This window comes from Oncorhynchus masou, chromosome 11, assembly GCF_036934945.1.
Source record: "Oncorhynchus masou masou isolate Uvic2021 chromosome 11, UVic_Omas_1.1, whole genome shotgun sequence".
Lineage (NCBI taxonomy): Eukaryota > Metazoa > Chordata > Actinopteri > Salmoniformes > Salmonidae > Oncorhynchus > Oncorhynchus masou.
The window spans coordinates 44,247,097-44,272,329 of NC_088222.1; the positions used below are offsets into that span (position 1 = coordinate 44,247,097).

Here is a 25,233-nt window from a genome sequence, read left to right on the forward strand (position 1 = left end):
ATAATACATTTTAGGTTTAGGTTTTCAATATAGCATGAACTGTTTCTGCATATTTGTTATTGATTTGGACACATTAAAACTGTGTTTTTACATTGGGCTATTTAGGAACATAATTTGAACGTTCAACATTATTTCCAATGGTATTGTACATAATCTGGTAAAAACTGCTGAATGAGTCCAAAAACATGCTGTGTTTTTATTTATTTTGATGATATACCAAAAATCACAAAAACGGATTTGCCCTCACTACTCTCTCCACCTTCTGGCAGACACCTGGCGTGAAAAGGGATTGATTTACCTAACGCAGGTTAGCAGATTGGAGATGTCTCCCAATCAGAAAAAATACACAATATGCAGGTCTGTCATGTGGGTCCTTGACAGGTACTGTATGGCTGACAAGCTGGATCAACAGAGTAACTGGAGACACCAGGTTAGTTCAATTACCCAATGAAGCAAACACACATGAATGAATGACCTGCAATTCCAAAGCATAGCAATGTGCGCACTCAAACAAAGATGGTCAAAGCATGGGGCATTTAAGATCATTTTTTATTATTATTGTCAGTTTGAAATATGAACACACAATCTTCAACAAGAAAATACATATGAACCAACAATCTTTTACATCACAGGGAGTCAAATAGAATGTAATTTTCCATTCACTGTGGAATCAACCAGAATAAAGGGACGACTTTGACTGACCTTTGTCGGGTGAATGACTTGACTGTCTTGTATTGGGGTAGAGGGAATGTGTGTGTGCCGGTCACCACAGAGTGACTGAATGCATACTTAAATGTCACGTCACAAACAGCACTATACTATAGGGTAGGTCCAATATAAGCTCAGTCAAAAATAAGTTGGAAATAAGTTTCTGCAATGGTTATACCGTGAACTTCTCAGAAGCCCCAGATGTTGCTTTCTGTACATATGTTTTAAAACAACTACAAAAAAAGTAATACAACTTTTATTGAATCTACCCTTAGCATGGCCTTCATTGAGCCCATATTATATAGTTTCAGTCACTAGAATGATCTTATCGTTCAACAGACATTTGGATCTGTTTTATCAGTACATTTACCACAGTAGAACACTTGACTAATTATGTGCTACTTATTTAACCTTTATTTATCCCATTGAGGTCTGAATACCTATTTTACTAGGGTAATACTTGTGGTATTTATTTCTAAATGGATTTGGGGTTCAAACAATTATGCTAGTGTTGAGTGGATAATAGGTGCGCTATCTCACTTTATTAGCTGAGTGCTCTGCCATATGGAACAATGTATTCAAATGAAATCCAAGTTCAAGAATCATTTACAATAATGCCGATGCCTGGTGAATCATGAATTACAGTGATGTATATTTCTAATCATTATCAAATCAATGTGACCCCCACACAGACATAGCCCATTTGAAATGTGTGATAAATGCACCCTTATGTCTGCTGTAATATGGCCGATATTGATGGCAGCACCACAGGTTTGAAACATTAAAAAGTCAAATATTTTGTAACATCAGAATGTGTCCCTTTCTCCACATTTGTGAATACAATATTAAAGTCAGACTTCATCGTACACATGTGCTGACATCAACAACAGAAGACTAACAAAACTGACTCCTAATTTGTGCCCTTCCTTGAGGCATTCCCACTTAAGGAAGATGCAATACCAGCAGTCCTGGCAGGTTAGATTTTGTTGCTGTTGATTTCTGGGAGAAAGCAGGAAGTTTCCCCGCTGTTTATGATGATGTCATAATGTTGAGTCTACCTTTAAGACCTCTGAATTAGGATGTGTTTGTTATGGGCTCAACAAGTGCTTTGTCTGATATAGGCAACGTTAAAACCAACACAGGAATTAATCATTTAGGAGACAGCGATGAGAGATGAACATTCAGGTGTGTCTGCAATGTCCTGTCAGAGAACTGTGGAATAGCAATACAACAGCAAATATATCCCTTTTCATTGTGTGTAATCCATCCCTTATTACATGTCAACGCTACTCTGAACCTTTGTCTTGCTTACATTTACATTACAGTACATGTATCTATTGAAAACATGGTGTTTAGAGGACAGACTGAAATAAATCAAGACCATGGTCAGCAATCATAAAGGGTCTCAGAGTATGAGTGCTGATCTCGGATCAATTCCCCCCTGTCCATGTCAATACATTAATTTTGAAGGCAAAACTGAACCCAGATTAGCACTCCTTCTCCGAGATGCTTTGTGAATATGGGCACAGATATTTTAATAAAGTTTTATAAACTGGGAAAACGAGTTGATGCACTGCACAGAAAGCTGCAAAATCCTTGTATACTGAACAAAAATATAAATGCAACATGAAACAATTTCAAAGATTTTACTGAGTTCCAGTTCATATAAGGAAATCAGTCAATTTAAATAAATATATTAGGCCCTAATCTATGGATTTCACATGACTGGGAATACAGATACGCATCTGTTTGTCACAGTTATCTTTAAAAAAGGTAGGAGTGTGGATCAGAAAACCACCATTTGTCTCATGCAGCACAACATATCTCCTTCGCACAGAGTTGATCAGGCTGTTGACTGTGACCTGTGAAATGTTGTCCCACTCCTCTTCAATGGCTGTGCGAAGTTTCAGGATATTAGCAGGAACTGGAACACACTGTCATACACGTGAATCCAAAGCATCCCAAACATGCTCAATGGGTGACATGTCTGGTGAGTATGCAGGCTATAGAAGAAATGGGACATTTTTAGCATCCATTAATTGTGCACAGATCCTTGTGACATGGGGCTGTGCATGGCACGACAATGGGCCTCAGGATCTTGTCATGGTATCTCTATGCATTCAAATTGCCATAGATAAAATGCAATTTTGTTCGTTGTCCGTAGTTTATGCATACCCATACCATAACCCCACCGCCACCATGGTGCACTCTGTTCACAACTTTGACATTAGGAAACTGCTCGCCCACACAACGCCATACAGGTGGTTTGTGGTTTTGAAGCCGGTTGGACGTACTGCCAAATTCTCTAAAACAATTTTGGAGGAAGTTTATGGTAGAGAAATTAACAAATTATCTGTCAACAGCTCTGGGGGACATTCCTGCAGTCAGTATGCCAATTGCACACTCCCTCAAAACTTGAGACATCTGTGGCATTGTGTTGTGTGACAAAATTGCACATTTTAGAGTGGCCTTTAATTGTCCACGGCACAAGGAGCACCTGTGATCATGCTATTTAATTAGCTTCTTGATATGCCACACCTGTCAGGTGGATGGATTACTTTGGCAAATGAGAAATGCCCACTAACAGGGATGTAAACAAATGTGCACAACATTGAAGATAAATAAGCTTTTTGTGCATATGGAACATTTTCTTATATTTCAGCTCATGAAACATGGGACCAACACGACATGTTGCATTGATATTTTTGTTCAGTGATTTCATGGAGCATGGATTGTGCTTGCCTGCTAAACAAAATCTAATTGCGCAAAATTAAGTGGATGGTTATAGAACGTTTTATTGTAGCTCCTGAGTGTCACAGAGACGTCGACGAGAAGACATACCCGATTTCAAATCAATCCAAACTCCACCCTGATTATTTAACTCGGTATACCACACTGTATGAGAATATTTTAATGTATCTGCACTCTATTGGGAGACAATATAAGCAATCTATTTGAATTTCCAGTCTAAACGTACCAGTTCAACACAACCAAACAGTTCATACTTATTGGTTATGAGACTGTTCCAAAATACTAACTCAAAACAATGACCATACAAAAATACTGATATTAACAGCTGAGAATCTTCAGAGGTGGATCCTAACTTCCACTTCGGGTCCAATTTTCACTTAGTGATGCATTGATGTCAGTGGGAGACTAAGTGACTGAAGTGGAAGTTAGGATTTGCACTTAGCGTGATCCATATTTGACCTTTATTTAACGAGGCAAGTCAGTAACACCAGCTGTAAAGACATGAATAAACTTTGCAAGTGATTACATTAGTTGAAGTTATATGTCCACAAAAATGAGAATAAACTCCCTTTCCATTCATAACTAGTTAAGTAATTATTCTTCAAACCACCTTGTATAGACTTGTGCCAGTTAAGTTAAGGGAAGACAAACATGGTCTTTGCACAAATTTATACAACTTTTATATTTTATTTACCCCTTTTCAATATGTGTTAAAAACAAACAAAAAAATAGCATAGCACAAACTGAAAAGATCACAATTTACAGTGATGAGAGGAAGAAGAACATTTGTCAAAATTCAATTTCTTCTTAACCGGTTGTGGTTTGTCAATGTATCCAAAATAATTACAGCAGAAACAAACATGATTACAGGCTTTTAGGCCCTAGAGGGATTTCAGTCCTTCTGGTCCTTGCCTGTGTTTGAGGTGTTTGTTTAGTTCACCTCATACACTTAACTCTTGGGGCTAAGATGACTGTCAGTCGGGGGAAATTGAGATAAATTAAATGTAAATAACAGACAAACTATATCGGACAGGCCTATTTTTGAGACCCACATGAATAAACATTTAAGAATCATATCATAATGGGAGGCGAAACTAAACAACAACAAAAAAAGCAACTTGTTATGTCCTTAAAACTCAACTAAAATGAATTAAAAAAGTATGTTACCTAATACTGTTTAGCGGTTCGACATGATGTAGTAGGGTAGCCTATGCACTCTGTGCATCACGTTTGTGGTTCCAGGTGAGAGAAAACACACAAAACATGCAACCTTGCCCTCGGATGCCAGAAAGCCCACTGCATCAAAACTTGAGCAGAAACGGAAGGAGGATGACCAGAAGTAGACAGGTGTAGGTGTGTACGTGTGTCCCCATCGAGCCGCTGTTCCCATCCTGCACTGCTCCGGGTCCTGTCATGGCGAAGGCGGAGGGCGGAGGAGAGGGAACAAAACATTTGGATGAGTTTGAGGCATTCAAGATTGGTTTTGCACTTTCTCTTGCATAAACCTGTCGGATGGATATCACTATGTAAATATTCTGTTAACAAGTGATTCACTGCTCTAATACCTTCTCACCAACTCTTAACTTGCTGTCTGCTCAAGGAGAGGTGTGTCTCACTAATATTCGCAAATGTGTGTGGTAGTACAACAATATACAACTACATCCCCCTTTCCCTTAACGTCACCTACAGGTATCAGTACTGTTAATCTACGGGTTAGTATTTAATCATGTGTTGATCACATTTTTTTTAATAATTAGTTTGTGGGTATTAGGTTAGGTTTTAAAGTGGATTCATTACAAACCTGCCGGTAATGCAAAGGTTTCAGAGGATGTCTTTTCTAACACAGATGAACTCAACAATAACACATTGGTTGACCCCTCTAAAAAGAGAGATTACATGAAAGAAGGCACTCAAAACATGTCAACAGAGCAGCTCACAAGCAAATGCTGCTCACATGCAAAATTATCTGAGTAATTGACACTCTGCACATAATAAACTACCCCCTGGGCCAAACGGTTGCTAGGTACCACACCTGGGTTCAAATACTATTTAGGGCATTTCTATTACTTTTAAAGACATTTGGAAGTAATTTTTTAGATGTTTTTTATTTGAAAAGACGTAGTTGAGTATAGGAATGTATTTGGAGATAGACTTTCAGAGTCTTTGAAAATACTCAAATGCATCGACGCAAATACACTCCCATGCATTTAATCCAAGTATTTGGGAATAGTATTTGAAATAAATATTTGAAAATACATTCAAATAGTATGATATGTATAGGAAATTTGAAAAAAGTTTCAAATACTTAATTTAGAAGTATTGATTTGTGCCATATTATTTGAAAATACTCACATACAAAATAATTATTTGAATAACAAACAAATATATTTTACCCAGATCTATTAGGTAACCAATTCAAAAGAGGACATTAATTGTTATTTTTAGTTCTGTTTACTTAATACCCGACATTGATACAGTGCCTTCGGAAGGTATTCACACACTGACTTTTTCCAAATTTTGTGTTACAAAGTGAGATACATGTGGATTTAATTGTAATTTTTTGTTGTCAATGATCTACACAAAATACTCCGTAATGTCAAAAGGGAAGATAATTTGTAAAAAAAAAAAAAGTGTACGCACACAGATATATTTATGAATGGAACATAAAACACTAATATATTTTGATTGACATTATGGGGTAGCCTATTGTTTGTTGATCAGTAAACAAAATATAAAATGTAATACATTTTCCAGTCAGGCTGGAACACAAAAGGTGGAAAAAGTTAAGGGGTGTGAAACCTTTCTGAAGACACTGTATGTCCATGGTATTTCTTGCACAGCTAGGTTAGCTAATATAGCTATAGAAATATTCCAATCCCGATTCCTGCTGATGGAATGTTTAAGTGGGGGCACTCAGTATATATATATATATACACCTGTTCTGAAAGGCCCCAGAGTCTGCAACACCACTAAGCAAGGGGCACCACCAAGCAAGTGGCACCGTGAAGACCAAGGAGCTCTCCAAACAGGTCAGGGACAAAGTTGTGGAGAAGTACAGATCAGGGTTGGGTTATAAAAAAATATCAGAAACTTTGAACATCCCACGGAGGACCATTAAATTCACTATTAAAAAATGTAAAGAATATGGCACCACAACAAACCTGCCATGAGAGGGCCGCCCACCAAACTTACGGACCAGGCAAGGAGGGCATTAATCAGAGAGGCAACAAAGAGACCACAGATAACCATGAAGAAGCTGCAAAGCTCCACATCGGAGATTGGAGTATCTGTCCATAGGACCACTTTAAGCCGTACACTCCACAGAGATTAGCTTAATGGGAGAGTGGCCTGAAAAAAGCCATAGCTTAAAGAAGCAAACAAGTTTGGTGTTCACCAAAAGGAATGTGGGAGACTCCCCAAACATATGGAAGAAGGTACTCTGGTCAGATGAGACAAAAATGTTGCTTTTTGGTCATCAAGGAAAACGCTATGTCTGGAGCAAACACAACACCTCCCAACACCCCAAGAACACCATCCCCACACTGAAGCATGGTGGTGGCAGCATCATGCTGTGAGGATGTTTTTCCATCGGCAGGGACTGGGAAACTGGTTAGAATTGAAGGAATGGTGGATGGCGCTAAATAGAGGGAACTTCTTGAGGGAAACCTGTTTCAGTCTTCCAGAGATTTGAGACTGGGACGGATGTTCACCTTCCAGCAGGACAATGACCCTAAGCATACAGCTAAAGCAACACTATAGCTGGAGCTGGAGCAGTGTATCCTTGAATGGGCAAAAATCCCAGTGGCTAGATGTGCCAAGCTTATAGAGACCCAAGAGACTTGCAACTGTAATTGCTGCAAAAGGTGGCTCTACAAAGTATTGACTTTGGGGGGGGGGGGGGGGGGGGTGTATAGTTATGCACACCCCAGTTTTGTATTTTTTGTCTTATTTCTTGTTTGTTTCACATTCAGGAATATTTAGCATCTTCAAAGTGGTAGGCATGTTGTGTAAATCAAATGATTACAAAACCCCCAAAATAAATGTTGATTCCAGGTTATAAGGCTACAAAATAGGAAAAATGCCAAGGGGGTGAATACTTTCACAAGCCACTGTACATAAATACACATATTTTCAAATAATATTTTCCTTTATCATTTTCTACCACCCCACCACTAATTGGAGTAAACTAATGAACAACACTTAGGCTTCTACTGTACATACATTTTATGGACGCAATCTATTTTACGATAGTAAAATGTTGTTTGTTTTTACTTCTATCCTTCCGCTACCCTCTTCCCCACCCATCTAATTCTGAAGACCATCCAGTTTGATTTCTATATTTCATATATTTTTAACTGTGCTGTTTCGCAAAAGTTCTGAACCTACCTACCTTTTTACGGACACAGTATGTTTTACATTAGTTATCTTGTTATTATTCGTCCAACCCTTCAGCTCCACTCAACCCCTCCCATCTAGCTCTTAACACCATCCATATTGGATTTCTATTTTCCATATATCTTTCAACAGTGCTGTGATGTTTCACAAAAGTTCTGAACGTTTCTATTCTCAGTTTCTACAGATTCTAAATAAAATAAACATTATTTCTAAAAGTATTATTATATTATTGATTGATTGACTATGACTTTTCAAATCACCCAGTAGTGCTATCTTCAGAGTTAGTTCCAGGTAAATGTTGCAATTCTTCAGCCATTCCTGAACCTGGGACCAAAAACAAGCTACATATGGACAGTGATCTAATGATTCTGTCTCTTCGCAGCAAAGTCTGCAGAGCTGAGATGGTTGTATCCCCTATATATATATATATATAACATTCTATTTGTTGCATGAATTATGTATAATAATTTACATTGAATTTTCTATGTTTTGAATCCGATGTCGTTTTGCGTATCAGTTCATAAACCACGTGCCATGGAATCGATGCATTGAAAATCTCTTCCCAACTATTTTGCAATCTGCACAGCTGTAATTTCTTTGGTCCTTAAATGAAACTGGTATAATGTTTTATTTATCACATTTTCTTTAACCAATTGGGCCAACAGACAAGTTCCTTACATTTCCCCCCTTACATTTTCCTCTTCCATTTTTGTGGTAATGCTGCAAATAGTTGGTTGTAACTTTTGTTAGCTGCATGTGTGACATAACTCCACCAGTCCTATTTATGATACATTTACTGAAATAACATCTTATACATGATCTTTTTTGGTTTAATCACAATATTGGTCAAATTATTTGTTCTGTCTTTTCTGATTAAACTAAAATTGCAACCAAATTTCTATGGCTTGTTTCAAAGAGATATTTTGGATATTATTTCATTTTAAAATAACCGAAAGTGAGAGGTTGTAATCTGAATAAAGGGAAAAGGGCCATTTTTGAACATGGGGTGAGACATTCTTACTAATCCGCTAAAGAACCAGTTCAGATTTAAGTATAACTTTTGTATGACTGACACCTTTAGTGAGAGGTCTAATGCTTTAATATTGTCACGCCCTGACCTGAGCATTCTTTGTTCTCTTTATATATTTTGGTTAGGTCAGGGTGTGACGAGGGTGGTATGTGTGTTTGTCTCATCTAGGGTTTTGTATGTCTAGGTGTGTGTGTCTGGTCTAGGAATATTGTAGGTCTATGGTGGCCTGGATTGGTTCCCAATCAGAGGCAGCTGTTTGTCGTTGTCTCTGATTGGGGAACCTATTTACGTTGCCATCCAGTTTGGGTTTGTGGGTTATTGTCCATGTTATGTTGCTTGTTAGCACAGTGGTTCTTTAGCAGTCACGGTCGTCTTGTTTGTTTTAGTGTACTTCGTGGTTTTTCCGTCTTTTCATTAAATCATGCATTGACACCACGCTGCGCTTTGGTCTACTCAATACGACGATCGTGACAAATATTTAATAATTTCTGCGCCCCAAACTCATGACATAAATAGGCCCGTTTACTTTTGTCTGTCTTGCCGTTCTAAATAAAATTGAATATTTTTTGCTCATATAATTTTAAAAAAAAGATAGGTCGCTAGGATATGACTAAAGAGTTAATCACTGATTTTTTTCACAAATACAGGTATTTTCTGTTCCATGATAGCAAGATCTTATCTATTTTTGTTAACTTTCTATTAAAATGTATTGTAGTGAGAATTTTTTTATTTCGGGATATGTGGATATGTATACAGAGTATGTCCACATCACCGTCAGACCATTTTATTGGTAAACTACACAATAATGTAAAAGTTTTCAATTGGCTCATTCATCCCCCTCCTCTCCCCTGTAACTATTCCCCAGGTCCTTGCTGCAAATGAGAACATGTTCTCAGTTAACTTACCTGGTAAAATAACGGATAAATAAATCAAATAAATATATTTTTGTGATCCAGAGGTTATAAAAAGTATCTAGAGCCTATGGATTTCTAACCACTTGATATTATTGTTGGATCTGATTTTAATAGCTAACATTTCAACAATACCTTTTTAATTCTATGCGCTATGCATTTTGCGAGACTTTGCATCACAACACTGAAGTGTAAGGTGACTCCATTTTTTTTAATGGACTGGATCTTTATATTTACACCTTGGATCCTGTTTCAGTATTAATGAAATCAGACATTTTTGTTGAGTATCTAATCATCTAAAATGTTTAAAGGAGTGGTAAAAACATGCTAATAGCGGTCCTCTGAGTACATCAAAAAAGTTTTGGAATACCTCAACTGGTATTCCATCCAGCCCTGGAATTTTCCCAGACTTAAAGGCTTTAATTGCATCAAGAAGTTCCCCCTCTGTAATTTGGCCTTCACATTAGTCTTTATGTGCAGTTGTTCATTTTACTTTATTTAATAGAAAAAAATCCATACAATTAACTTTGGTTAGTGGAGATGGAGGAGACAAACTCAAACCTGCTTAAAGTACTTTGCTTCCTCTTTCAAAATATTGTTTGGTGAATCATGGACTCTGTCATTTTTAACAAGTTTTCGTAAATTGTTTTTGATAGAAATTCTAAGTTGAAATTAAAAAATAATTTGGTGCATTTTCCCCCATATTCATCCAGTTCACTTTATTTTTATAATATATTACACTTAATCGTTCTTGAATAAGTTCCTACATTTATTTTTGTTTTTTCTCTAACTTAATGTTTACCTCTATGGTACACTTTATTGCCATCTATCTGTACTGATAGTCCTTCCATTTAATTTGTTAATTTGTACTTTTTTGACCTAAATTGCTTTTGTTTTAGAGATGAGTTGTAACGGCTCTCGTCGGTGGAAGGAAGAGTGGACCAAAGCGCAGTGTGGAAAGTGTTCATGATATTTATTTTCCAGAAACACTCAAACAAAAATAACAAATCCAAAAAAACTAAAGCGAACACTTCCGTCAGGCATAGACACTAAACAAAAAAATAACACCCCACAAAATCCAAATGGAAAATCTCAACTTATATACAGTATGATCCCCAATCAGAGACAACGATAGACAGCTGCCTCTGATTGGGAACCACACTCGGCAAAACAAAAAATAAATAGAAAACAGATTTTCCCACCCGAGTCACACCCTGACCTAACCAAACATAGAGAATAAATAAGGATCTAAGGTCAGGGTGTGACATGAGTACTGAATTGCATGGCATCTAAAAGGCACATTTAAAAGTGTCCCATACAATAAGGAGATCAGCTGTACCTATATTATGTTGGAAAAAGTAAATTATAAATGATTGTCCTAGTTTAAAAAAAAGTTATCATCCAATAGGCTGAGATAAAATGTCCAATATTCTTGCCCATGTGGAGGTCGGGAGTGTTGGAAAGATTTTTAAAGTAATGAGGAACTATGTTTCGCAATGGGTGTTAAAAAAAACAGACTTCATTGACTTGTGTGAAGAAAAATAAAAAAATGACTGAAAGCTCAGCTTATTAGTGGTGTACGTGGTGAGTTAAGACAAATCAGAAATCAGATATTGCCAAATGGGCACTTTCATAACTATGCAATCATTCTACCCCGACCCTTCTTCTTGAGGCAACATTGTAAATAATACTCAAGACACATTATCTTCACACATATTTTAGACTCTTCACTGACAGCCGCAACTCAATCAGCTAGACCTATTGCCACATGCACATCCAAAACTGCGGGCTTCCCAAATAGGCATAGGCCTAGACACTTCTGATTTGAAACAATTCACAGCTATTTTTTTAAATAAGCTAATGATCCTCTGTGGCTTAGTCATGCTCCCTGTATTTTGTCAGATTTTATTTAGACAGGGGTAATTATGTAATTTTGGCAAAACATTTTACTTTAGGGCAATCCAGCATCCTAACAGTGCAACCACCAACTTTACTTTCCAATTTGCAAGAGGCTGAAGCCAGAGATCTGTAGCATATGTAATGACGAGATGCTCATGTCTCCGTCGTAACAATGTGAGTCTTTGTCCCAATGGCGGGAAGGCAGGTGACAAGCTTAGGTCTGCATATTATTCCCATGTAAACGCATTGGGCTTATTCTGAACAGAATTTTCGAGAGTGAACCCTCTCGCTTCGCCTATTCCTGTCTGCTGAAACTATATCAACGGAGAAAGCATCCGAGTGAGCGAAACAGCGCCCCTTTATATGTAGCTCATGTATCTGACATGCCACACTATTTTAGTCCAGACAACATCAGATACATGGTTTAAACCATATTGTATATATGAATGCTTCCGCTCAGTGTTTGAGATCAATTGACACCCTTTACCATGGAACATTGCGATTTATTTTAAACTGCAAAACCCTTACTCACCACTGCACTTTATATACAAGGGTTGGCTGGCATTCTCTAGTCAGTCATAGGCTCAGTCACTGGTATTCTTTTATTTACAAAGCCATTTTAGGTTTACCATTTTATTTGGCCATTTTTATTGTTCAGAAATGTGGTGGGTACTCTCTCCATTCGCAGGACTTTATCCTGCTAACTGTTCCAAATGTCCAAACTGAATTTGGTAAAAGGGCTTTTATATGTACACTGCGCCATCGGCTTGGAACGCCTCACAAAATACTTTTAAACTGGAAGAACTTGTCCCGAATTGTGTTTTCAAATCATTGATGAAGGATTTTGAGGCAGATTCCCTGACCTGTCAGTTTTTAATTAGCTGTTTAATGATTTTGTTATAACCGTTTTTTTACTAGATTACCTGTAGTTTTTCACGTTGTCTGTCTGTAATTGTGTAATGACTTGGTGCTACCTATCTTGGCCAGGACAGAGGGTAGATTTAAAATCTCAATTAGCCCTTCCTGGTTAAATAAAGGTTACATTTGTACATTTTTTGTAAACATACTGAGACAGAGGGGTGCAGTTTCTCTCGCTCGGATGCTTTAACTGAAACTGATGAGTCTTTCTGTCAGCTCGCGTCTTGTTCAAATATATGATCAATATTTCATTTGGATGGGCAAGGAGGAATGGTAGGGGGGCCAGGGCCCCTAAGGCCCACCCATAACACCCTTGTCACCAGTATATAGTCAAATAATGTTTAGTACTGTTTTGCCACCAGTATATAATGACAGTAAAGTACAATCACCAGTTTATTAGGTACACCACCCTGTTTACAAAAATGGATTGCTCCTACAGACAGTGAGTCATGATGCTGTGACTTGCTATATAAAGCAGGAAAACAGGCATTGAGGTATTCAAGTACTGTTCGATTGAACATTAGAAGAAGCAAAATGAGTGACCTAAACAAATTTGAGCATGGTATGATTGATGCCAGGCACACCGGATCGAGTATCTCTGAAACGGATGCCCGACTGGGCTTTTTACACACAACAGTGTCTAGAGTTTCCTGAGAAAACATGCAGCCAGCGGCAGTCCTGTTGGCAAAAACAACTCATTGATGAGTGAGGCCGAAGGAGAATGGCAATACCTGTGCAATCTAACAGGAGGGCCGCAAACAGAAAAATAACGGCACAGTACAACAGTGGTGTGCAGAACGACATCTTGGGGCGCAAAACTTGTTGATCCTTGTTATTGCAGCACACGACCACACTATGTTCCACTCCTATCAGCTAAAAACAAGAAGAAGCGTCTCGATTGGGCACACGATCCCCAATACTAGACAGTTGAGTGGGAAAAAAATTGCCTGGTTTGACGAATCACGGTTCCTGTTGCGTCATGCTGATGGCAGAGATTTGGCGAAGATTTGCGTTGAGCAGTATAAGTTCCTGGACTCATACTGCCTTGTGTCAATGGAACAGGATGGTGGCGGTGGTGTATCACCATCCAATCTGCAGCAACTGTGTGATGCCATCAGGTCCTATTTGACCAACATCCCTGTGGAGCATTTCCGACTTGTATCCATGGCCTGAATAATTCAGGCTGTTCTAGATGCAAATGGTGGTCTGACCCGGTACTAGATGGGTGTACCTAATAAACTGTGTATAGAACTGTTTTGTCATCAGTATTTAATAACAATAATGTATAGGACTGTTTTGTCACCCGAATGTCATGTTGTATCCATCATGTACTGCATAAAAAATATGGTGCCATAAGGTCTGGGATGTTATTCACCTAGAGTGGGAACAAGACTTGTTCATTTAGAGACAAAATGTAGAATTATTGATTTGCTCTTAACGTTAAGAATTTAATCCAGGCCAGACAACAACAATCCAGGCCAAAGTAGAGTAGTCCTCGAACTCCATAAACGAATGCCCTTGACAAGCATCCAAGTGCTCTGAACACTTATTATTTTGTATATGATTTGGGACAAGTTGAGAGGGCGAAAGAGGTACAATTCTAGAGACAATTGTCACAGCTATTGTGTTATGTCCCCTTTCAAGATGAAATGTTTAATCTCAGTAATGATCTTTGTGCAAAGCTCATATTGAATGTGAATTTATACTGTATTTCGGAGGCTGACGAGATGATCTATATAATAAGGCTTATATGAGTTAAACATATTTCCATTCTTTGGCCTTGCAGGGTCGTATGGTTCAAAAGGGCTTTCGAAATCCCCAAAATATTGGACCACATGGGGCATTATTGAGCGAGAGAGAGGGACGAAATTATTGCAGTTGTTTTACTTTGAAGCCGAGTAACACAATGATTTCTAATTTCCTTTGGATTTTCTTGGAGTTCACCAGCTATTCTATTGGGACATCTATCCAATTATGCTGCCATGGTAGATTATTCCTAAACCTGCATGTGGATAATTACAATAATATTGCCGCTTTCCCCCCACAATCCAAATCAAAGCAAGTAATACATCTCTGAAGAGGGGCGCCACAGTTAATGATCCAGTTTCACTTATATTCCAAACATCTGTCTAATTAATACAATGATGTTGACCACACATCAAATCAATCATTCAAATGTGCATTGCTAACACATTGCTAAGAGGTCAGGTGTACGGCTTCACTATAGTAGTAACAGTCATTACAAGTATTAGTTACAACTAACTAGAGGGAAGTTCGGAATGGAAAAGAACACATGGCATTGATTTAAAAAAAATGGGAATTAGGAATGTCTCTGTGATTCCTATAAAGACACCATTCCACAACCAGACAGACAAATTATTTAACAAATTGTCACAACAGCTTTAACACATACAACACAAATGATAGTTTTAGGACAGATAGATACTTACACAGCAGATGAAGCACATGCAAAATAAAATGAAGCCATGCCACATAGCGAGGCGGTTAGGCGGTTGAAATAAGAAAAACAAAAACAGAGTTAGCAAAACATTTAACATTTACCATTTCCACAGTGATTTTACTTGACTTACTTTCTCCTCATCTGGCCCTCTTCCAGGAAATGTCACTTGTCTGACATACATTTTTAACTTGTTATCAATATTAATAAATGGAATTAGAAGCTAATAAAGTTCTCATGAGCAGCCCAGTAACCTTCTGACAATCTAATTTTGTCATGCACTGCTCAAACATTATCTGGCCCCTTCCAATGGCAGAAACATATTCCTCCTGTCACCTCAGAATTAGCAATGAGTGCCACTCCAGTGATATTGGCATCTAATCAGTTTGTTGTCAATGTGAAAATGGCAATGTTTAAAGATGCATTGTTAGAATTCTGTTAGCGCATCAGAGAGGTGAGCGTGAGTCGAAAAGCATGCTCATGCTGAATACCGGTACTAACCTTGCATTAGTGTTGAGCTAGTAGGCTCAATAACCTCTACACCAGAAGAACAGACCACAGCAAAATATATAAAACAAACAAAAAGCAAACAATCACTGACAATGTTACCTTAATGTGAACAATGAGAAAGTCAAGCTGGTGAATATGTTTTTAGCTTTGTGGGTGCAGTATTAAAGGCATACAGTGATGTGAAAGGTGTTGCTGTTAACCTAAATCATTATGATAATGTTGCGTTAAATTAAGGCTCAGATTCCCAGACTAACATGGAACCAAAACCGGCTGCTTGTGTGCACCATTGTGCATACATTATTTTGTTCCCGCACACCAAACGCGATCACGACATGCAGGTTAAAATATCTAGTCAAACTCTAAACCAATCACATTAATTTGGGGACAGGTCGAAAAGCATTAAACATTTATGGCAATTTAGCTAGCTAGCTTGCACTTGCTAGCTAATTTGTCCTATTCAGCTAGCTTGCTGTTGCTAGCTAATTTGTCCTGGGACATAATCATTGAGTTTTTATTTTAGGAAGGAGAGATGACTAGAAACGATTCGGTTGACTATTTTATGTGTGGATTAATTGTCGGAGTAGAGGACCTTGTGCATTACAGGAAAAATAATAACTCAATGTTTATATCCCAGGGCAAATTAGTTAGCAACAGCAAGATAGCTGAAGCTAAAGACAAATTAGTTAGCAAGTTCAAGCTGGCTAGCTAAATTGCCATAAATGTTCAACCTGTCCCCAAATGAATATAATTGGTTCAGAGTTTGTTTTGATATTTTAACCTGCGTGTTGTGATCGCTTTTAGTGTTGTGGGACAAAATACATTTATGCACGATGGTGCAAGCGCGCAGCAGGTTTGGGTTCCGTGTTAGTCATGCACTGTTTATTAATAACAAGAAATATTCAGAGTACTTTATCATAACTTTCATGAATAGGCATTCATAAATTATTTCTAAACAAATAATAAATAAACATTTCAACATTTGTAAATATTCATAATAAACATTTATAAAATGTTTAATAATTTACAAAGCATTTAGAAGCATGTATAATGGCTTATTCATGAAAGTTATTAAAAAGTGTTACCTACACAGCATTCTCGTTTTTTTGCACCTGAATGGCATAATGTACTCACCATACAGAACAAAGCTTGCGTTGGAGCTGCCAAGTTTGTTGATGGCGATGCACGTGTAGTTGCCGTAGTCTGCCTCTGAGATGTTTAAGAAGGTCAGCTTGGAGAGCTGCCCGGCGTCCTCGATCTCCATGCCATCTAAACCGTTGAAGATCCTTGAGAGAGAAGGAAACAGCTCTGTAGTCAGTGAAAACATTTATGAATTTATTTGACCAATTTAAAATGCATATAGAGCTGCCTCAGCCATGCGAGTTAAACAATACACAAAACGTCCTTGAAGGGAAGACTCTCTCGCTCTCATACACACACACATATACTACTGCTAAAAAAATAAAGGGAACACTTAAACACCACAATGTAACTCCAAGTCAATCACACTTCTGTGAAATCAAACTGTCCACTTAGGAAGCGACACTGATTGACAATAAATTTCACATGCTGTTGTGCAAATGGAATAGACAACAGGTGGAAATTATAGAGAATTAGCAAGACACCTCCAATAAAGGAGTGGTTCTGAAGGTGGTGACCACAGACCACTTCTCAGTTCCTATGCTTCCTGGCTGATGTTTTGGTCACTTTTGAATGCTGGCAGTGGTTTCACTCTAGTGGTAGCATGAGACAGAGTCTACAACCCACACAAGTGGCTCAGGTAGTGCAGCTCATCCAGGATGTCACATCAATGCGAGCTATGGCAAGAAGGTTTGCTGTGTCTATCAGCATAGTGTCCAGAGCATGGAGGCGCTACCAGGAGACAGGCCAGTACTTCAGGAGACGTGGAGGAGGCCGCAGGAGGGCAACAACCCAGTAGCAGGAGCGCTACCTCTGCCTTTGTGCAAGGAGGAGCAGGAGGAGCACTGCCAGAGCCCTGAAAAATAACCTCCAGCAGGCCACAAATGTGCATGTGTCTGCTCAAACGGTCAGAAACAGACTCCATGAGGGTGGTATGAGGGCCCGACATGCACAGGTGGGGGTTGTGCTTACAGCCTAACACCGTGCAGGACGTTTGGCATTTGCCATAGAACACCAAGATTGGCAAATTTGCCACTGGCGCCATGTGTTCTTCACAGATGAAAGCAGGTTCACACTGAGCACATGTAACAGACGTGACAGTCTGGAGACGCCGTGTAGAACGTTCTGCTGCCTGCAACATCCTCCAGCATGACCGGTTTGGTGGTGGGTCAATCATGGTGTGGGGTGGCATTTCTTAGGGGGGCCGCACAGCCCTCCATGTGCTCGCCAGAGGTAGTCTGACTGCCATTAGGTACAGAGATGAGATCCTCAGACCCCTTGTGAGACCATATGCTGGTGCGGTTGGCCCTGGGTTGCTCCTAATGCAAGACAATGCTAGACCTCATGTGGCTGGAGTGTGTCAGCAGTTCCTGCAAGAGGAAGGCATTGATGCTATGGACTGGCCCTCCCGTTCCCCAGACCTGAATCCAATTGAGCACATCATGTCTCGCTCCATCCACCAATGCCACGTTGCACCACAGACTGTCCAGGAGTTGGAGGATGCTTTAGTCCAGGTCTGGGAGGAGACCATCCGCCACCTCATCAGGAGCATGCCCAGGCATTGTAGGGAGGTCATACAGGCACGTGGAGGCCACACACACTACTGAGCCTCATTTTGATTTGTTTTAAGGACCTTACATCAAAGTTGGATCAGCCTGTAGTGTGGTTTTCCACTTTAATTTTGAGTGTGACTCCAAATCCAGACCTCCATGGGTTGATAAATTTGATTTCCATTGATAATTTTTGTGTGATTTTGTTGTCAGCACATTCAACTATGTAAAGAAAAAAGTATTTAATAATAATATTTCATTCATTCAGATCTAGGATGTGTTATTTTAGTGTTCACTTCACTTTTTTTGAGCAGATATATATATATATATATATATATATATATGCTGATGACCCAATGACCTTTCTTGAAAATCAACTTCCAGGAAAACCCTGCATAAAGCATAGATTCAACATGTTTGCAAACATGCACAACAATTTACCTTCTGTCGTCTCGATACCACTCAAAGTCGGCCTTGGGCACCGCATCCACTTCACACTCCAGCACCCCTCTCTGGCCAAGGGTCACACCAACGTCTCTGCCCTCAGACACACTGGGGGCATCTACGGGCACACGAGGGCACTCATGGGATCAGGATGCCAGAGAGGGAGTGAAGGTTAGGTTAGGGCTGTGGCGGTCACAAAATGTTGTCAGCCGGTGATTGTCAAGTGGCCTCACTGTAATTGACCATTAATTAACATAAACACATTTAGCATATCCTGGCTTCCACTACAAGACACTGATGCAGACATTTGGAGCATCTACATTTTTAAAAAGTCAAATAAATTCATGTAATATAGCCTACTCCTTCACAATAAATTAATTATTTATTATTATAGACAGATCTAAAGAAGCATGATATGAAGAAAATGTTGCCTATTTCAATAGAACAGAATAGCATACTCTGAGTTGTCCTTATGTTAGGTCCTGATGTGGCTATACCAAATGGCTGTGGGCTACACTAGTTCATTTAGCAGACAAGACTTGCTTAACCTTTCTGGGATAGGGGGCAGCATTTTCACATTTGGATGAATAGCGTGCCCAGAGTGAACTGCCTCCTACTCTGTCCCAGATGCTAATATATGCATATTATTATTAGTATTGGATAGAAAACACTGACGTTTCTAAAACTGTTTGAATGATGTATTTGAGAATAACAGGACTCATATGGCAGGCAAAAACCTGAGAAAAATCTAACCAGGAAGTGGGACATCTGAGGTTTGTAGATTTTCAAAGCTTGGCCTACCGAAAACACATTAAGATATGGATGAGGTTGCACTTCCTAGGGCTTCCACTAGATGTCTACCATATTTAGAAACTGGTTTGAGGATTCTACTATAAAGGGGGGGCTCATGAGACTTGTGTCAGTGGTCTGGCAGAGAGCCTTGGTCTCATGATGCGCGCTCCTGACAGAGTTAACTCTCGTTCCAGTGCTTTTTCTGTAGACAAAGGAATTCTCCGGTTGGAACATTATTGATGTTTTATGTTAAAAACATCTAACAATTGATTCCATACATCTTTCTAAAGGACTGTAACGGAAGTTTTTGTCTGGATGAAGCGCCTGCGCCTCATGAAGATGGATTACTGGGCTGAACACGTTAACAACAAGTGGCTATTTGAACATAGATGATGGAACTTTATGGAATAAATCAGTCATTTATTGTCGAACTGGGATTCCTGGGAGTGCCTTCTGATGAAGAAGGTAAGTGGATATTTATGGTTTTGTTTCTAACTTTGTTGATTCCAAAATGGCGGATTTTCCTCTGGCTGTTTTGGGTTCTGAGCGCCGTTCTCAGATTATGCTTTTTCCGTAAAGTTTTTTTGAAATCTGACACAGTGGTTGCATTAAGGAGAAGTATTATCTTTAATTCTGTGAATAACACTAGTATCTTTTATAATGTTTATTATGAGTATTTCTGCAAAATCACCGGAGGTTTTGGAATCAAAACATTCCTGCACGTAAGGCGCCAATGTAAACTGAGATTTCTGGATATAAATATGCACATTATCGAACAAAAATTACATGTATTGTGTAACATGATGTCCTATGAGTGTCATCTGATGAAGATCAAAGATTAGTGATTCATTTTATCTTTATTTCTGCTTTTTGTGACTCCTATCTTTGGCTGGAAAAATTGCAGTTTTTTTTTATTTGCGGTGATCTAACATAATCATGTTGTGCTTTAGCTGTAAAGCATTTTTGAAATCGGGCATGATGGGTAGATTAACAAGATGTTCATCTTTCATTTTCTGTATTGGACTTGTTAATGTGTGAAAGTTACATATTTCTAAAAATATTTTTTAATTTTGCGCGGTACCTTTTCAGCGGAATGTTGTCGAGGGGTTCCGCTAGGAAAGGTTACAATTGTGTCATTATTTTGTAATATATTATAGTATAAAAATAAAATTGAACAAAGCTGAGTTGAGCGGTTAGCAAAATAAATTGGTACTCCTATATGCTTAATTTAGAGTTATTTATGTAACTTTAGTTTGTCCTGACCCTCTCTCCTTGGTGAGGATCAAAGGTGCCAGATCAGATTGGCACATGTTTGAAGATAGCCAGACCCCTCTCTCCCACAGAAAGGGGGGGGGCTGTCCCCCTCTGCCTTTCAGTATCCACCAAAGGAATGCTTTGTCTAGAGAGTATGGTCTGCCTAAAAACTCTAACATCAAAAGATTGGACATTGAAACAATATTTCTTATATTAAGAATGTGGGAAATGGTTAACTCTTATGGCTGCAGGGGCAGTATTGAGTAGCTTGGATGAAAGGTGCCCAGAGTAAAACGGCCTGCTCCTCATTCCCAGTTGCTAATATATGCATACTATTATAAGTATTGGATAGAAAACACTCGTTTCTAACTGTTTCTAAAACCGTTTCTAAAACTGTTTGAATGATGTCTTTGAGAATAACAGGACTCATATGGCAGGCAAAAACCTGAGAAGAAATCCAAACAGGAAGTGGGAAATCTGAAGTTGGTTGATTTTCAACCCAGCCCCTATTGAATACACAGTGGGATATTGGTTGTTGCACTTCCTAAGGCTTCCACCAGATGTCAACTGTCTTTAGAAACTTGAATGAGGCTTCTGTGATGTGGGGCTGGATGAGAGCTCTTTAAGTCAGTGGTCAAGCACAGAGCCAGGTCCTGGTCACGCATTTCACATGAGCGCGACCTGAGTTCTATGGCTTTTCTAAAGAAAATGGAATTCTCCGGTTGGAACGTTATTGAAGATTTATGATTTTTTTTAAAACATCCTAAATATGGATTCTACACCTAGTTTGGAATGTTTCCACCACCTGTAATAACTTTTTGAAGTTTTCATCCGACGGTCGGCTGGACTTGCACGAGCGTTTGGATTTGTGTACTAAACGTCCTAACAAAAGTAGCTACTTGGACATAAATAATGGACATTATCGAACAAATCAAACATTTGTGGAACTAGGATTCCTGGGAGTTCATTCTGATGAAGATCAAAGGTAAGGGAATATTTATAATGCTATTTCTAATTTGTGTTGACTCCAAAATGGCGGATAATTTAATATTTTTTTCTAAGCGCCATTCTCAGATTATTTCATGGTTTGCTTTTTCCGTAAGGTTTTTTTTAAATCTGACACAGCGGTTGCATTAAGGAAAGGTATATCTATATTTCCATGTCTAACAATTGTATTTTCATCCACATTTATGAGTATTTCTGTAAAATGATGTGGCTCTCTGCAATATCACTGGATGTTTTTGGAACTAGTGAACGTAACGCTCCAATGTGTTCTGAGATTTTTTTTATATAAATATGAACTTTATCAAACAAAACATACATGTATTGTGTAACATGAAGTCCTATGAGTGTCATCTGATGACGATCAAAGGTTAGTGATTAATTTTCTCTCTTTGTGCTTTTGGTGACTCGTCACTTTGGCTGGAAAAATGGCTGTGTTTTTCTGTGAGTTGGTGGTGACCTAACAATCATTTGTGGTGCTTTCGCTGTAAAGCCTATTTGAAATCGGACACTGTGGTGGGATTAACAACAAGATTGCAACAGAAAAGATACATGTATGTTTGAGGAATTTTTATGAGATTTATTGTTTTGAATTTGGCACCCTGCACTTTCACTGGCTGTTGTCATTTCGATCCCGTTAACTTCTTAGTGCTGCAATCACGTTAACTTCTTGACGCTACCCATCCCTATTGCGGGATCATTTTCGTCAGCAACCACTGAATAGCATAGCAGTCAAATAATAAATAAAATAAAAGGAAGGTACAAGGTACAATCTGTCGTTCTGCCCCTGAAGATGTTACTGTTCCTAGGCCGTCATTGAAAAGAAGAGTTTGTTCTTAAATGACTTGCCTAATTAAATAAATGTAAAATAAAATAAAAAGCAAAAAAATTTAACGCTGAGCTGTAGTCAATGAATAGCATTCTCACATAGGTGTTCATCTGTTCAGGTGGGAAAGGGCATTGTGGAGCGCAATAGAGACTGCATCATCTGTGGATCTGTTCGGGAGGTATGCAAATTGGAATGGGTCTAGGGTTTCTGGGATGACGGTGTTGATGTGAGTCATGACCAGCCTTTCAAAGCACTTCATGTCTACAGATCGGTAGTCATTTAGGACAGGTTACCTTAGTGTTCTTGCCAAAGGCACTATGATTGTAATACCAACATCTTTCAAGCAGACAGACTCAGACAGGGAGAGGTTGAAAATGTCAGTTGCCAGTTGGTCAGCACATGGTCGCAGTACACGTCCTGGTAATCTGTCTGGTCCTGCGGCCTTGTGAATGTTGACCTGTCTAAAGGTCTTACTCACATTGGCTGTGGAGAGCGTGATCACACAGTCTTCCGATACAGCTTGTGCTGTTTGCAGGCCTTGCCACATCCAACGAGCGTCAGAGCTGGTGTAGTGCGATTCAATCTTTGTCTTGTATTGATGCTTTGCCTTTGATGGTTCGTCGGAGGGCATTTATTATACGCTTCCGGGTTAGTCCCGCTCCTTGAAAGTGGCAGCTCTAGCCTATAGCTCAGTGCAGATGCTGCCTGCAATCCATGGTTGGGGTATGTATTGTACGTACGGTCACTGTGGGGACAACGTCCTCGATGCACTTATTGATGAAGCCAATGACAGATGTGGTGTACTGCTCAATGCCATTGGAGGAATCCCGGAACATATTCCAGTCTGTGCTCGCAAAACAGTCCTGAAGCTTAGCATCTGCTTCATCTGACCACTTTTTTGTTGATCCCATCACTGGTATTTCCTGGTTGAATTTGTTTGTAAGCGGGAATCAGGAGGATATAATTATGGTCAGATTTGCCAAATGGAGAGCGAGGGATGCATCTCTGTGTGTGGAGTATAGATGGTCCAGAGTTCTTTTCCCTCTGGTTGCACATTTAACATGTTGATAGAAATTAAGTAAAACTGATATAACTTCATCGATATAGCGGGCGCTCTTAATTTTGGATTAAAAAAAAACGTTCCCGTTTTAAACAAGATGTTGTCACGAAAAGATGCTCGACTATGCATATAATTGACTTTGGAAAGAAAACACGCTGACGTTTCCAAAACTGCAAAGATATTGTCTGTGAGTGCCCCAGAACTAATGCTACAGGCGAAACCAAGATGAAATTTCATACAGGAAATGCCCCAGATTTTGAATGCGCTGTGTTCCAATGTCTCCTTATATGGTTGTGAATGTGCCAGGAATGAGCCTACACTTTCTGTCGTTTCCCAAGGTGTCTGCAGCATTGTGACGTATTTGTAGGCATATCATTGGAAGATTGACAATAAGAGACTACATTTACCAGGTGTCCTCCGTCAATTATTGCGCAATCTCCAGCTGCGTCCACTTTTCCATTAGGTTCAGAGGAGAAAGGCAACTGCCACGAATGATTTATCGAATAAATATGTGAAAAACACCTTGACAATTGATTCTAAACAACGTTTGCCATGTTTGTCGATATTATGGAGTTAATTTCGAAAAACGTTTGGCGTTGTAATAACTGAATTTGTTTTTTTTCTTAGCCAAACGTGAACAAAACGGAGCGATTTCTCCTACACAAATCTTTTTGGAAAAACTGAACATTTGCTATCTGAGAGTCTCCTCATTGAAAACATCCGAAGTTCTTCAAAGGTAAATGATTTTATTTGAATGCTTCTTGTTTTTGTGAAAATGCTGCCTGCTGAATGCTAGGCTTAATGCTATGCTAGCTATCAATACTCTTACACAAATGCTTGTGTAGCTATGGTTGAAAAGCATATTTTGAAAATCTGAGATGACAGTGTTGTTAACAAAAAGCTAAGCTTGTGAGCCAATATTTATTTCACTTCATTTGCGATTTTCATGAAAAGTTAACGTTGCGTTATGCTAATGAGCTTGAAGCTATGATTACGCTCCCGGATTGCTCAACGCTAGAGGTTAAGTTTCTTTGCATTAAAGTGTCCGGCTACTAGGATTGCCACCTCTGGGTGAGTCTCTTGTTTGCTTATTGCGGAATACAGCTCATTCAATGCTATATTGGTGCTAGCCTCTGACTGTGGTGGTATGTAAACAGCTACAAAAAAAAACTCTGGGTAGGTAATGTAGTCTGCAGCTTAGCATGAGAAACTCTACCTCAGGCTCGAGACTTCCTTAGATATCGTGCACCAGCTGTTGTTTACAAAATTACATGGACTGCCGCCCCTTGTCTTACCAGACACCGCTGTTCTATCCTGCTGGTATATCATATAACCAGCCAGCTGTATGTTGATATTGTTGTCATTCAGGCACAACTCTGAAGCATAAGATGTTAGTTTTTAATGTCCCATTGGTAGTTTAATCCTCCCAATAACTTCTCCATTTTATTGTCCAAAGATTGCATGTTTGCGAGCAGATTTGAGGGAGTGGGGGTTTATTTGATTGCCTCCTATTCCTCAGAAGGCAGCCCGCCCTCCTGCCTCTTCACGCAGATCACTGGGGTCGGGCCTGTTCGAGGGAGCCGTA

The 25,233-nt window shown here is 39.1% G+C and overlaps 1 protein-coding gene across 5 annotated transcripts in view; it reads right to left on the reverse strand.

Annotated features, from left to right (window-relative positions):
* Positions 1 to 531: 531 nt before the first annotated feature.
* Positions 532 to 25,233, reverse strand: part of LOC135548732 (opioid-binding protein/cell adhesion molecule-like) — a 582,577-nt gene continuing 557,875 nt past the window's right edge. For 3 of the 5 annotated variants that reach the window (XM_064978603.1, XM_064978606.1, XM_064978602.1), the window contains 5 exons: positions 18,709 to 18,829; positions 16,712 to 16,863; positions 15,572 to 15,607; positions 5,261 to 5,338; positions 532 to 4,867 (listed from right to left, as the gene is read on the reverse strand). In XM_064978603.1, the coding sequence (XP_064834675.1) occupies positions 4,761 to 4,867; positions 5,261 to 5,338; positions 15,572 to 15,607; positions 16,712 to 16,863; positions 18,709 to 18,829 (494 nt within the window). In that variant the 3' untranslated portion in view covers positions 532 to 4,760. The remainder of the gene's footprint in view (positions 4,868 to 5,260; positions 5,339 to 15,571; positions 15,608 to 16,711; positions 16,864 to 18,708; positions 18,830 to 25,233) is intronic. The other 2 variants (XM_064978604.1, XM_064978605.1) reach the window with 2 other exon arrangements.